Source organism: Penicillium bovifimosum (genome assembly GCF_028826915.1).
Source record: "Penicillium bovifimosum strain IBT 22155 chromosome Unknown utg000001l_segment0_segment0, whole genome shotgun sequence".
Lineage (NCBI taxonomy): Eukaryota > Fungi > Ascomycota > Eurotiomycetes > Eurotiales > Aspergillaceae > Penicillium > Penicillium bovifimosum.
This window is the reverse complement of record NW_026622710.1, coordinates 24,957-39,431: the sequence shown is the minus strand read 5'-3', so window position 1 is coordinate 39,431 and position 14,475 is coordinate 24,957. Positions and strand designations below refer to the sequence as shown.

At 51.3% G+C, this 14,475-nt stretch overlaps 4 protein-coding genes across 4 annotated transcripts; 3 read left to right on the top strand and 1 right to left on the bottom strand.

Annotated features, from left to right (window-relative positions):
- Window positions 1–1,487: 1,487 nt before the first annotated feature.
- Window positions 1,488–2,178, bottom strand: N7515_000019 (GFA family protein; the record flags this gene model as incomplete). Its single annotated transcript, XM_056660763.1, has 2 exons — window positions 1,488–2,127; window positions 2,171–2,178. The coding sequence occupies 2 exons, from the start codon at window positions 2,176–2,178 to the stop codon at window positions 1,488–1,490; spliced, it is 648 nt and encodes a 215-aa protein (XP_056525929.1).
- A 521-nt stretch (window positions 2,179–2,699) lies between these two features.
- N7515_000018 (uncharacterized protein) lies at window positions 2,700–6,165 on the top strand (the record flags this gene model as incomplete). The annotated part of the gene is made up of 5 exons (XM_056660762.1): window positions 2,700–2,749; window positions 2,868–2,902; window positions 2,996–3,110; window positions 3,565–4,736; window positions 4,781–6,165. 5 exons carry the CDS (start codon window positions 2,700–2,702, stop codon window positions 6,163–6,165), a joined length of 2,757 nt encoding a protein of 918 aa, XP_056525928.1.
- A 2,324-nt stretch (window positions 6,166–8,489) lies between these two features.
- On the top strand, window positions 8,490–11,587 carry N7515_000017 (La RNA-binding domain-containing protein; the record flags this gene model as incomplete). Its single annotated transcript, XM_056660761.1, has 4 exons — window positions 8,490–9,168; window positions 9,290–9,668; window positions 9,763–10,968; window positions 11,035–11,587. The coding sequence occupies 4 exons, from the start codon at window positions 8,490–8,492 to the stop codon at window positions 11,585–11,587; spliced, it is 2,817 nt and encodes a 938-aa protein (XP_056525927.1).
- Window positions 11,588–12,725: 1,138 nt separating this feature from the next.
- Window positions 12,726–14,134, top strand: N7515_000016 (SPFH domain-containing protein; the record flags this gene model as incomplete). The annotated part of the gene is made up of 2 exons (XM_056660760.1): window positions 12,726–13,213; window positions 13,309–14,134. 2 exons carry the CDS (start codon window positions 12,726–12,728, stop codon window positions 14,132–14,134), a joined length of 1,314 nt encoding a protein of 437 aa, XP_056525926.1.
- Window positions 14,135–14,475: the final 341 nt, after the last annotated feature.

The window sequence follows — 14,475 nt, the reverse complement described above, 5'->3', positions numbered from 1 at the left end:
TCTTGCTGTCACCGTAGTTATTCGGCGAAGTCAACCTAACTAGTACGCTCCACTCGGCCCTACTGTTTCGCCGGTGTTTGATGCCAAGACAAACAACGCCCTAGGTCGCACGCGTCTGCCGTAGCCGACCGCCTTAGTTTATATAGCGAGCTCCACTTGTAAAATTTTTCCTTCCTTCTGCATCGCTTGGGATTCTCAAGCTCTCGATTCTCTTTTTTTCTTCTTCTTTTTCCAGTCTGGACTGGGTCTAATGTCTGGACTGGGTCTAATGATGGCACAAACTCCAGCTGGACTCAATGCCTGAGGTCACCCTCTGCGCTGCGAGCAGTTCTAGCAATATTTTCAAAAGGTAAGAAAAGACTCCCGCTCTCGCCCCAACCCCGGGGATGATTATATTATAGACATGCAAAGGCATTCCTCAAGCAGAAGATCCATGTTGAATCTGTCATACTTTTAAGTTTCAGCCTTGTCTGACCCGACATCATCATTATCATTTTTACAAACCATTGATTGAGTGATCTTCGACTAACAATCTATCGCTCAGGTAAATCACACTTGGATTCATCCCTCACCTCCATTGCGGCTGTTGCCTAGCATGAAGAAATCTTGAACGAACGGGCGGACATAACGTACCCATCTCCCATTCGCCCTAACAAAAACGGAGCGTACAAACTCTGTGGGTGTCTGGGAAGTGGATTACTTGTTGAGAATTCGTCACCTGAACCAATGCCCTTGTCATGAAAATCTTTACGTCAAATTGACAAGTTGAGACCCATTCTAACAGAATCTCTAGGTAATTTATCACTCATCTCCTTATCCCCTGCCTCAACATGGTCATACCTATCATGATGAATGTGTTATTCACACTGTTGGACTTGGACTTCGGTCCGGGAATGAACATTTATACAAAAATCTGATTTAATGAGGTATGTGACTCTTTTCGATGGAGGGTACTCGTGTTTCATGCTGACTGACTTGAAGCCTGACTTAGTTGCCATGTCTTGATTATGCTTTTGACTCACACGTCTTGCTTGAATGCCACCGCTGACTCGACATAAGTGAACAAATAGGAATACCGCCAGGTTGGCCGTTTAGCTCGTTGACCGTGAGTTTACACTGCATCCATTCCTCCCTCTCTACATGATGAACCCTTAATATTCGCTGTGTTCTTACCGAATCACCGTGTCGATACAATATTATTTCACCTTGGAGAACTGATACTTGCATTGATGCCTATCATGTCACTGGTCTCGCGATATGATCGTCTGCTAACATGCATCTTAGGAGCCGAAGGTCATCCAGTACGAGTTTAATACCAATACAATTTCTTTAATCTCTTGCCTTCTTTCAATTTCGTAACACCGTATGACTGTATTCCCGCCTGGTCTCACAGCGGGCTTGCGAAGACATTTCTTAAACCCAGCGGCATCACACAGCACTCTGCTTGTTGCAACGGGACCGCTTCGCTCATGCTCACAGTAACCGTGTTACTCGACAAAGAGTCCATGTCGCTTGTGCCATTGTTCGATGCTGTCCTCACCATACAACTCATGTACACTCTTTTTGCCCTCCGGCAACCGTGCCCAAGCCGGCTTCGATCCCACCATTACGCATACCATTTCATCCGGCACCGGCAGCTCTGTATCGATTGCGGATGCGAATGGGTGAATTAACTCGGGCCACTGACGGTCCCAAAGCCATAGCATGGTACTGCAATTCGAACAAAAGTTCCGCTCAGATGAGCAAACCTCTTCATCTGCTGTGCCGCGGTTTTTGATGGCGGAGTATTTTCTGCTCACAAAGTCAGTACTTGGTATAGACATGGATGTTCCAGAATTCCTGGTGAGATGTATGGAACCACAGGCTCTTGTCGGGGCTAGCGGTGGTAAATGTACAGAATGGGTGGGGTCGTACTTGATCATGTCTTTGCCTTTGGTGATATGCAAGCTCTCTGCAATGCCGCCGAGGTTCACGGCGCCGATGTATCCGCCTAATTTGCGGCAGATGCTACAGGTACACAGCTGATAGGGGACAGGTGTGTGTGATTGGAGGGTAAATTCAACGCTGCCGCATTGGCAGCTTCCTTCGAGTTTCCTAGGTGTCAAGCGGTTAGACTTGCTGTGTTGACTGTGTTGAGATGCTGAATGGAATTATGGGGAGGTTCACTCACATAGGCATGACTGGGGGGTCTTCTTGCAGTTCACTAATCGAATTGGATATGGTATTGAAGGGGTGGAAATTGAAACTGAATTCGTCGTAAGGACTAGGTTGAGTTCACTCAGACGTCAGGCCCCCCCGCGGGTAGCTTCAGATATATACTTCCCGTAACCTTGGAACTCCAATGGAATGTAACAAAACAAGCAAAGCAAGCAAACTACATGAGATATGACATTTCCAATGGAGTTGGATAAATCTGGCCTGATTTTATGCAAGTAATCCAATGAAAAAGCTGCGTCTGAATGTCCAGGTCCTGTTTCCCCTCATGCAGGACGATATTGCGCATCATCGACCGCAGTTCACGATTGTGATTGGCTGAAGGGACGTTTGTCTGTTTTGCTCTGTTTGTTCCTCGGAGGATCGGAGTCGCTCTCGCCGATGCTTCACCTCGCTGTGTAACTTTCTCGACAGGATCAAAGCAGAGACTCAACTTATTCCTTTTGTGCATTCAGAGCGAAATTACGCTCGAGGTATCTACTGAAATGAGTTTTGGAGCCCCCGGCGGCGGCTCGGTGAATTACAAACCAACACCGTGAGTTGAATTGCACCAACCGTCCAATCATTCATCTTTGCGCCTGCGGCCTAGAAGGAACATGACAACCCAGATCTCCCATATTACAGAATGGCTGACATGATGCATGCTTCTACAGGCCCGAGCGCGGTAGCTTTCCCCTTGACCACGAAGGTACGCACTTTGCACCACACCCGAATACACCCAAAGAACTTGACAACGCCAACAAGCGAGGACAATAGGGCTAATCACAGTCTGAGCATACAGGCGAATGCAAGCACATTATCTCGGGATATCTGAAGTGTATCAAGCTCAACAAAGGCACCAATGATGAGGCCTGTCGCAAATTGGCCAAAGAATACCTCGCATGCCGAATGGACAAGTACGTTAAACCCGCAGACCGAAGCATTGGATGCTGCCTTTGCAAACGAGATTGTATATGTGATAAATGATGGAATAGAATGCTGACAGAGTCAACTTGCCTTGCTTGCTTAGGAACCTTATGGCGCCAGATAACTTTGAGAACCTCGGCCTGATATTCAAGGACGGCGAGGGGAAAGACCAGACTCCTGATTCAACAGATGCAAAGACCTCAGACTCGCAATCGAAAAACTGATAGGAGACGTCGTGACGCGGGACGATACTGTACGATATGGACGGGTGGCGCGAGGCTGTGATGATATCCGGACAGTGCCGGGATCATTGAAGGTGTTGCGCATACGGAAAAAATATAATTGATACCCACAAGACACACAAATCAAGTAAATGCATACTGTAGAATTGTGTATCACCGAATGCACATGAATCGTATTGACATGAACTGTCGCGACTATTAGCTCCCGCCCTGTGCAGTTCCCCGCATGGGAAACTGGTTCCGCCCTGCGCACTTCTCCCAATCTCCAACTCCACACGGAGTCCCCCAGACAGCAAATGTCGTCAATCGCCCGGCCACCAGACCCATGCCTCGTGGCAATTATCCTCATAGTGCGCTCACGTACCGGTCCGCGTCTAGTCTTCCACTACCCTCCGAACCCCCTCAACGAGAACCGCATCAAAAGCACCACCAAGGGTGGCCGGCGCATCTCGCGCTCCACCCGCGCGAGACAGGGATCCAAGAATACCGATTCGAGCTCAAGTGATGAAAGCGGTCTAAGCTCCGACGAAGATGAAGAAGAAAGAGATACCCAAAGCCATGCCGGTGGGAGTTCAGTGTTGGCGAGTCGCCGCGCGAGCAATTTCGGCCTCGACGATCATCTCTCCATAGTCGGGTCGCCTGCTGCCGGTGGCTCTGAGCGCCCTGGGTCACTAGGCTCTGGTCGGGGCTCCTCGTTTCGGAAACGTGGCGGAGGCTCCGAGCCAGAGCCTGATGAGGATGCGGGGACGGCCTCTGACCGACCTGATGACGGCCCTGGGAGTTCCAGGCCGCCCTGGGAGTCGCTTCTGGGCGTGCCTGGGAGCGTTTGGGAAAAGCTGCTTAGTCCGTCTCGGTCGTGGCACAAGCGGCGCTTCGAGGTTGGGATCAATGATCTGGCGCTTATTGGGTGGCCGGTCTTTGTGCGCGAGGACGGTGCTTGGCGCAAGCAGCGCCGCAAGAAGAAGAAAAAGTCCGGCCCCGAATGGGACGGTGGAGAGTTGGGCCACAATGAGAGTGCGGAGGAGAGCCAGAAGGAGGAGTCATCGGTGACTTCGCCTGACCTCGGTGCTAGTGTCGCTTCTATCGCCGAGTCGTTGACTTCCCCGGCGACTAGCAAGCGTGGTTCGACTAGCGGGAGGCCTGGGAAATCGGATGAGCCCCTGGATCCGCAGGATAAAGACCACATGACGATGTTCAATGTGGTGTTCGTCGTGGATCCTCCTTTGTTGGAGTATTCCATGCGGGTCAAGGAAATCTATGAGAATATCATCAAGAAATTCGCCAAGGCTCTTAAATGGGAACAGGCTCGGACCGACTATGTTTGGAGAGAGTCTCAACATATCTTGCAGATGAGAAGGAAGGCACGAGAGACAAGTGCGTTACCGTTATCACATACTGACCGTGCTGGAGCTCACAAGGAGACTACACAGAAACTTCGACCAATAATCTCTACTCGGAATTGATATCTCAGTCCTCTCTAGCTCGGGCTATATACACAGTCTACAGCAGTATCTCGGCATCCAAAATCGCATCCGTCTCGCTCAGCCCGGACGTTTCCATCTCGCTTCAGATTCCACCCTTGACCTCAACACCATATCTCACTGGACCTATGGATAAAGCATATCCGGGTCTGTGGCTCACAACGGCAGACAGTGCAACCCCAGTCGATGACCCCGGTACCGATGACAGCAGTACGCCGCACCAGGTCCTTGCAAAGCACTTTGCTCTGCTGCTACTAGACAGCGAAGCGGCCATCATCAAGGACGTCGAAGCGTCTGGCGGAGCGCTTGCTCCCGCACTTGCACACTACATCCGATGCTCTAAGCCGACCAAGTCCTTTGCACAGATTTCAGTATCCTCGGGGATTCCGTTATCCCATATCCAGATGCTGTCGAGCCATCTTGTGTACTGGCGGCGCGCTCGCGCCATCCCTCCCATCCACCAACGAGACACCTACATCGTTTCCCCGAATTGTGACCTGAGCAAGCTGGAGGTGGCCACAGTCGCTTACCAAACAGCATTCCCGACATACCCCAGTCTTCCCAAGATGCTCTCTACACTCAGTGGCACCCCTCGCCCTTACAGTAATTTCATCCCCAGCAAGGACCACAAGGAGATTTACTTCACCATTCTGGCCTGGCTCCTGCGCGGCGGCTGGGTCACGCAGCTCCGTACCTTTGCGCGCATCAAGGTCTCACCCGAAATCAAGATGGCCGTGGAGATGGCCTTGCGCAAGGAGGAGGTTGAACGATACCTCGCCAAGGGCAACTCAAACTCCATTCCAGTCGAGGAGGACACCGAATCGGGCGATGTTAATGATGACGCCAACTCCTCCTCGTCTTCTTCCCTTCAAAGCCACGGCAGTGGAGACGAAACGCCTATGCCCGGTCGACTCGACCCACACGCTCAACTGCGCTCTTCCCACAAGCTCCTCGATCAATCCACCGCTCTCCGACTGTCGTCTTTCATCCTCTCTCCGCACCGTGCCTCTCCTCTTGAATCACGGTGGCTGGATGAGATCGTCTCCCGATTTCCCGATAATCCCAGACCCCAGCAGGTTGGGGAGACCGTCAGCCCGGATATCACGCCCAAGGATATCCAGACCCTGCACAAGAAGTATTGGCCGGTCTTCCTGAAGTATTTCAATGGCTATGACGCCCTGGAGAAAATCTCCGTGCGTGAGAATCTCAAGCGTAAGCTCGTCTGGCAGGTCCTCCAGCGTCTAGGGTTGGTGGCTGGACCTCTGGGCTCGGGTGATGTCGGTCAACGTGAGCAGGTGTTGGTCAGCGTTCGGCATTGGTAGTGTTTCTTGGTGTTGTTAGGGATATGAGAAAGGGATTTATTCTTATATTTGATTTTGGTAGAACAATGATAATACCCGACATGAGTTGACCTACTTAGATGTGTGCAATACTTGGACTTGATAAGGTAGTAGTAGATGACTGACACCTGAGGCATGAATTGGTATCCGGGGCAGAATAAATTCCCGCGTATTATCGTTACAATACGCACTCGCCCCTTCCGATGGTTTCCGCGTGCCCTCAGCCCTAATCACTGCCGAAAGCACAATCGAGTGTGTGTCTATTGTGTACGGAGATGTATGTATTGGATATAGGTGAGATTGGGGGCTTCGAAGGTCAACATTGTGGGGTGAATTGTTTACATAGATCCACCACTAGAGGAAGACAGCGTGTAGCCGTTCATCTTATTCTGGTGAAAGAATACAATATATCACATTCTTTCGCACAGAAGTAGCAATTTGATAGAAAAGTTATCGCAGTAAGAATAGAATACACGGGCAGACTGTATTACCTTTACGCCGAGGGATATCATCACCGGTTTGTATCCGAACAGTTAACGGTCCAACGGGCAGATAATCCTGACTGGGATTGGGCCTGTGATAGTTTACGACGGTATGCCTGACGAGGAGACTCAGAGAGAGTCTGAAATATCGATGCTATGCTACCCAAATAGACTGAGGATCCCAAGTTGTCATGCAATCTCCACGTCAGTCAGCATATTTTTCTATTGTGCGCCAATGGCCGGAGATTCTCCGGTGGACCGCGATATGCAGAAGTACATCGGTTTACATCGGTATTGAATGTTCCTGTCGAGGCCGAGTTAGTACAGACATGTTGTCATTGAGGCTAGAACTCGTAGAATATTCTTAGAAAGGAAAAAGAGAAAGATCTTGGAAGCTAAGTTCAGGAGAAAGCAAGCATATTGTAATCCAATTGGCTGGACATTGTCTTCAAAGACCTCACCCTGGAGTCTCTAGTTACCACTTAGACAGCTATTTTGAATCCTCGGTCACTTGAATTGGTTGTTATTGGATCAAGGTCTGTTACAGAAGGTGGAGGCTCAACTTATTTACCATTTATTTTGTAGCAGTGCCTATCTCAAAGAGTACTCTTGTACTTGGACTGCCGAGATGGTCAACCTCGGCAAACACATTACACTCAAAAGATACATATACACCGTAGGGTATCGCAGCGCAGGTCTGAAGCTTTCTCTCATATCCGGTTATAAAACAAATGTAAGAATGTACTTATGCTGCCTTCCAGGCTACCTTTAGGTACTGGGAGAATATGACTCAAATGACATGGTAATGGAATGGTAAAGTGTGGGAGTATCAGCTACCTAAATATCCTCCACAGACCAATTCCCCTAAAAGAGAAGGAAAGACCATATAAAACATGTAAAAGGGGAAAGAGCAATTCCATTTATGCGAAATTCCACAATAAAAATGTCGTACAAAAACAACATTAATTACGTGTAAAGAAAAAAAAAACCCCGCTACCAGTTCTGCCCTGAACCAAATAATTTTGTGCTTCTCTTTTCTTCCTCTCTTATTATCTTCGGGCCTCGCTTCTTCCTTCCTCTGTCCCCCGTGACTTTGTCTCTTCTTCAAATTCATCTTCCTCCCGGTATCTCACTTCCCGAGAGAACCGATCCCTACTGTCTCGAAACCCACGTGCGAATCGCGTCCGGTCCTCATTTTTCAAAGGGATCGACACGCCTCGCCAGGAACCTTCTGATCTTGTGTCTCCTTCACCTCTCTCGTGAGATCCAATACACAGTCTTCCTGTGCATCCGACTCGCATCACTTCAGCCCGGTTGACTTTTTTTTTTACTACACCTTCAGTCTCGCGACGTCGACAAGGCAGTGCCTTTGCAGCGTCCCCGGTGGGAAAGAATTCCTGACACCAACACACTGTCCTCCGTCTTTCCACCTGCGTTCTCGCAAGCTACCATTGTTGAGATCATCTCACGCACCGAAAAAGTCGACGACCGGTTGATCAATGCGATCTGTGATCTAAAGGAATTCCCTCAGCTACAACTCTTTCGAACACACTTTGCGACCTGATACCCCCGTGGTCCTTTGCCTGGCTCACGCACAAATCGTCCATTTTGACTCACAACTGAAAGCCTCTCTGAGAGACGGGAAGCTACAGATTATCGTGGTTACGAGAAGACGGAATTCTTTTCCTCTCTTGACTCCCACTACCGCAGGAGCTATCTCGCGCCCAGCAGGTGCAGATTGACATATCCCGAGTCACCCGACTCCAATTCTATTTCCTTTTTTTCACTTTCTCACGCAGAGCTACAAAAAGCTCCCACTTCGACATGTCTACGTTTTCGTACGCACAAGCCGCCAAGGGCGCTTCCGGGACACCGACTCCATCCAAAACACCTTCAGTATCAGAGAAAGCCGAGTCCAAATCGGAGGAGCAGACCGCCGTCGAGACCACAACAGATGAGGCACCAGCTCCCGCCGAGCCTGAGACCGCCCAAAAATCCGAGACAGTCGCCGAAGAGTCCAAGGACGATGACTTCACCACTGTCACCAGCAAGCACGCCACCAAGTCAAAGGCTGTGACCCCTCGAACATCAAGCCCGAGCGTTCGCACAGGCTCAAAGGCACGCAAATCCAAGGAGGACGAGTCAAATACCTCCAATGCCAACGCAGATGCCACCACTGAGAAGCAGGCTCCCAGTGAGACACAAACTGAGAAGGGCGAGGCCAAAGAGAAGTCAACGGAGAAGCCTGAGGATTCCGAGAAGACCGCAGCACCGCCCAAGGAGCTAAAGGCTGCTCCTCTTCCCTCGGTCAACATTTGGCAACAGCGACTAGAGGCCCAGGTCAAGGCGGCCCCGAAGTCCACTTCCACCAGCAAGGTCGCCTCTACCAAGGCCGACGAGACACAAGATTCCAAGGCCGGCTCTAAGAAGAAGGGTGCCGACGGAGCACAGGAAGGTGCCAAGGATCGCAAGAAGACCGACGGTGGAAAGGGTCGCGATGTCGGTAAGATAATTACTCTCCGCGTCAGCCGTCCATTTGTCGTTCCCACCGAGTTCGCTGGGTCGGACGTCAATGATGGCGCATCCCCGTGACCGAGACTTTGGAAGCTAACAACGAGAAGCAGTTCCCCCAGTAGAGGATGCTACCGCGTGGCCCACTCCTCAAGTCGCGATCGGCGAAGAGAAGAAGAAGGCCCATGATAAGACCGACAAGAGCCCTGTCATCAGACCCCACGGAAAGGAGAAGTGGACTCCGGTTCCTTATGTCCCAACTGCTGTTTTCAACACTCCGCTTCCGTCCGCCGGTGGCCGTGGAGGCCGACGGGCCACTCGTGGTGGCAGAGACAGCGGCCGCGGAGCCCACGGTACTGGTGCCGCTGCTGCCGACAAGGCTGCCTCTGGACAGGCCGCCCAAGGTGCAAAGCAGGCGACTGGAGAGCGAGGACGTCACGAGTCTGGCACTGGACGTGCTGCCTCTTCCCGCCCAGGCGCGCCGCTCGACGAGTACTGACGCCGGTGCTGCGACTGATGCACGCAAGGCTTCTCAGGCCCCTGAGCGCACTCGTGGAGCTCGCAACGGAGATGAGGCCACTTCCAGCAAGCAGGTGAACGGCGGAGAGAACGTCCCCCGCTCTCAACGCGAGGGCAAGCCCTTTGGAAGAAACCAAGATGCCCGCAAGAACCTGGCCGTTGACCCGCAGGCTGCCGCCCGCAGCACCGACCGTCGCTTCGAGGCCGGATCGAAGTCTGCTGACGCTAGTGGTTTCACCGACTTCAGCCGGGAACGCGGCGAGTTCCGCCCTGAGCGTGGAGGTCGTGGATCCAACCGTGGCCGTGGTGGCCCGTACTCCAACTTCGGCGGCCAGAACGCCCAGTTCAATGCGTCCATGTCCAACAACGGGTTTGCCACACCCAAGGCATTTTACAACGACCGTCAGCGCTCGCAGCAGCATGGCATGCCCAATGGCTCTCAACAAAACCGTATGCCCCTCCGTTCGCCCTCTTTGACCACCCCTGGAAACGCGTATGGTGGTGTTTATCCTATTCCAGTTGATATCAACACGATGTATGGCTACCCGGCCGTCAACCCGACACCGATGAGCGCCATGCCCTACCCGTCGTACCCGGAACCCTTGTCGCTCATGGGCATGCTATCCATGCAATTGGAGTACTACTTCTCGGTCGACAACATGTGCAAGGACATGTTCCTGCGCAAACAGATGGACTCTGAGGGCTTCGTGCCTCTCAGTGTGCTCGCCAGCTTCAAGCGTGTGAAGTTGCTCACCGAGGACTTCGAACTTCTTCGTCACGTGGCTCGCCAGCTCCGCACTGTTGAGTTCCAGACCAGCGAGGACGGTGTCGACCGCCTGCGTCCCCGAGAGAAGTGGCAGCAATGGGTCCTCCCCGTGGATCAACGTGAACCTGCCGCTCAGCATAACGGCGCTGCCCCTGCTGGAAAGACTGACGAAAACACCCCGACTAACAGCCACCGCGAGTCTGCCATCAATGGAGCCGCCCGCCAGTTTGTTCCCAACGGTGTTTCCAGTGGACCTAAGACCTCACTTTCGTCTACCGCCCCGGAATTCATGCCCTCATTGCCACCCACCGCAGTGAGCGAGATTGCCAATGTAGGACACTCCCCGGATTATCCCATTTCCCCTACCTCGACAATGTCGTTTTTTTCGTCGTCTTCATCGTTTCCCAAGGACAGCCCAGTTATTAACACATTTCATTCAGCGTGCGGACTAGATTTGCAGTCTGAACCGTCCTTTCTCTCCGATTTGGAACCCGTGGCCCCGAAGAGGTATGCTTGACCCCCTCTCCCACATGACCTTACATTCTTTGAAGCACCAGCTGAGTTTCCGAGTAGCACCCACGCAGAATATTTCCCAGGCCAACCCGGCGGTGCTGATTGGCTGATGAATGAGTCTCTTGCGAAAACGCAGCATCCACTGCCGCCCAAACCGAAAAGAAGGGATCGTTCGTCCAACTATTTCCCAAAAACTTTCCATACATCTCGCAACGGAACTTGGAACGGCCAAGGCCGCTCAATGGCCAGAGGGTATAACTCTGGAATCATCATGCCTTACCATGACTGGTCATTGCACTTGACCACAAGTTTGACCAACAATTTCAATTTTCACCTGTACAATGAATTTAGGCGTTCGGCCCTTGATGACCTTCTTACACGAAGCGATGATCAAGGTTTCCACGAGCTCATGCGATTTTATCGGGTCTGTCTTCTTCACCGTCACTCCATTCCTTCCCCGGTGATATGCGACATGGTTCGGCTTTCACAACAGCCAACGGTGCCATACCACACTCTTGCCTTCAACATGATCCATGAAACACTTGCCAGTGGAGCGATGAAATCGCACAATCAGCGAAAAGTCAGCAGTTACTTCAATACCCAGCGCGGCTAGACGCCCGAAGAAAAGTTATCATGAGCCATTTCGCATCTTTTTTGAATTTTTGCTTCTTTCGCGACCCATCTCCTTCCGCTGCTTGTCCATCATGACCAGCATTTCTCTTCTCTTCAGTTAACAAGGTTATCTTTTTTTGTCTCGCATGCATAGTCGCCAAACTTTTCTAGAGTTCCAAGTGAACCTTCCATTACAATAACGCGGTCTGACTTTTTTGTTCACTTGAAGCTTCGGAGTCTTTTTCTGTTCTTTTTCCCTCATCAACATCTTCGTTGCTCTTGATCTCCATTGCTTTTCTCGAGTCATGGGAGTCAAAAAAAACCTTTCGGCGTCCGGGCATGGTTTTATTGGCAGTATCTCTCTTTCGATGCCTGCCGCTACGGTGTGCTTCGCCAAAACAATTGTTTTCAGCTCTTCGCAAAGAGATTTGCACTTTTCCTCCTTATTTCCTTCCGAATTCAGCCAATTGAGCTAGGCGCTTCGACAGCCCTGGATCTCAACAAGTATCGGCATCACGACGAATCAGAGCATCCGTTGTGTCGAAAGTTTGGTCTGCCATTCTTCCTATGTTCCAGTTATGGTGCCAATCGAACAAGAGGGAATCCAGCATGGTTACGTTTGCTCCCTACCTGGGTGACCATTTGGTTATCCCATTGTCCTTGGGGCATATCTTCTTGAGGTGGCTTGGTCCATCACACTGCTCTGTTGCTCCCCTTTCAAGTTTCTTTGGACGGCAGAGTCAGTTGCGCTTCGTGTACTTTGTTAGCATAAATTGGGCTGTTCGGTCCTTTGTGGAGTAATACGATTGCTATGCACACTTTGAGCTTATGGACTGTATGATATTGAGCTCCATGGCCAGGGAATTGTAGACTCAAAGCCATTAGACCAGCCTGTAAGCTATACGTTCATTTAACCATACTCATCTCAAGAACAGGTGATGTGAGGTCTGACTTCCGGGGAAGGTTGAAAGTTTCTGCCTCAGGCTACAAAACCTTACATCCAATCGGAGAAGGCATCCATCATGTCAATCTGGAACTGACCTCAACAGCTCTCCTTCTTCCCCATCTAGCTTGCTTCTGCACCTCCAACCGCGCTTCTTTTTCCTCATATTCCCCGATACTCCCAACTCACTTTCAAGATGGAGGGTGCATCCCGCCAAACGTCAAGGCTCCTCCGGCCTCGTGGTCAAAAGCTCCTTCCTCAACGTCTTCCACGAAGCTCCGCAGTGAGCGCTACACCCTTCACCCAGATCCAACGACGAACTCTGTCAAATTCCCCTCAAACTTCCGCCCCCGATTCCATTTTCAACGGCTTCAAATCTGGCGGCGCGTACAATGATGGGCCCACCAGCTATTTCTCCAACAGACAACCCCTCCCCGCGAACACCGTCGTGCGATTCGTACCACAACAGACAGCATGGATTGTCGAGCGCATGGGAAAATTTGATCGGATCTTGGAACCAGGTTTGGCGATTCTCGTGCCGTTTTTGGACCGCATTGCCTATGTGAAGAGCTTGAAAGAGGCAGCTATTGAGATGCCCAGTCAGAACGCCATCACGGCAGATAATGTCACACTCGAGCTGGACGGTGTACTCTATACACGGGTGTTTGATGCGTACAAGGCAAGGTGAGTGACTTTTTTTGGCAGCTCGGGTCTTTTGGTCGTCGTGTGGTGGAGAAGTACCGAAACAAGTGCAAGTACTGACATATCGCCAATTGTAGCTACGGAGTTGAGGACGCGGATTACGCTATTTCGCAACTCGCGCAGACAACTATGCGTTCGGAGATCGGCCAACTGACCCTCGACCACGTTCTTAAGGAACGCGCCAATCTCAATGTCAACATTACTAAGGCGATTAACGAGGCAGCTCAGGAATGGGGTGTTGTCTGCCTGCGATATGAGATCAGGGATATTCATGCGCCGGAGAAGGTCGTTGCTGCTATGCACCGTCAGGTCACTGCTGAGCGCTCCAAGCGCGCCGAGATCCTCGAGTCTGAAGGTCAGCGCCAGAGTGCGATCAACATTGCCGAGGGTCGCAAGCAGTCTGTCATCCTGGCGTCTGAGGCTTTGCGCGCTGAGAAGGTGAATCACGCCTCTGGTGAGGCTGATGCTATCTTGCTCAAGGCCCAGGCTACTGCGCGTGGCATTGACGCCGTTGCTCGGGCCATCCAGGAGGGCGGCGAGAATGCACGCAATGCGGTCAGTCTCAGTGTCGCCGAGAAGTATGTCGCGGCTTGGTCAAACCTTGCACGCGAGGGCACAGCTGTCGTTGTTCCAGGGAACGTCGGAGATATGGGTGGCATGATTGCCAACGCTATGGCTGTCTATGGCAAAGTGAGCGAGACACAGGCGCGGAGTCTGGCGAAGAAGTCTCTCGGTGTTGAGGATTCGAAGTCATCGGATACCCCGCAGACTAGCCAACCATCAACAGAAAGCCATGTCCCGACCTATTTCGAGGGACAGGCGCAGCAGAAAGCACAGTCGAACGTCGCACCCGAACCTGCGATGGAGGGGTTCGAGGTTGCCGGCAATGAACACAAGCAATAAGCGTCTAGACGTGGCCCAATCGACATGAAACGACGACTCCTCTCTTGTATTGCTTTAATTCCTCCACCTTGTTCCTGTGGTTCTGATATTTTTCAGCTCCGGTATTCTCTGACGTCTCGCTGCTCTTTTATCTTTTCGAACTCTGTATCTTAACCTATCCTTCTCATTCTCTCCTTCTCTCCTTGCCTCCGCTCTTGTATTCTGTTCCCCTCATTTTCTTGCAGCATTTCTTAAGGAGTCTCCCAAAGAGCATGAGCTTCTACACATGTGGTATTATACGTGCGAACTCGGCATGTTACTTATGTACATAAGGGGACTGTTGCCGGTCAGAAATCCGTAAG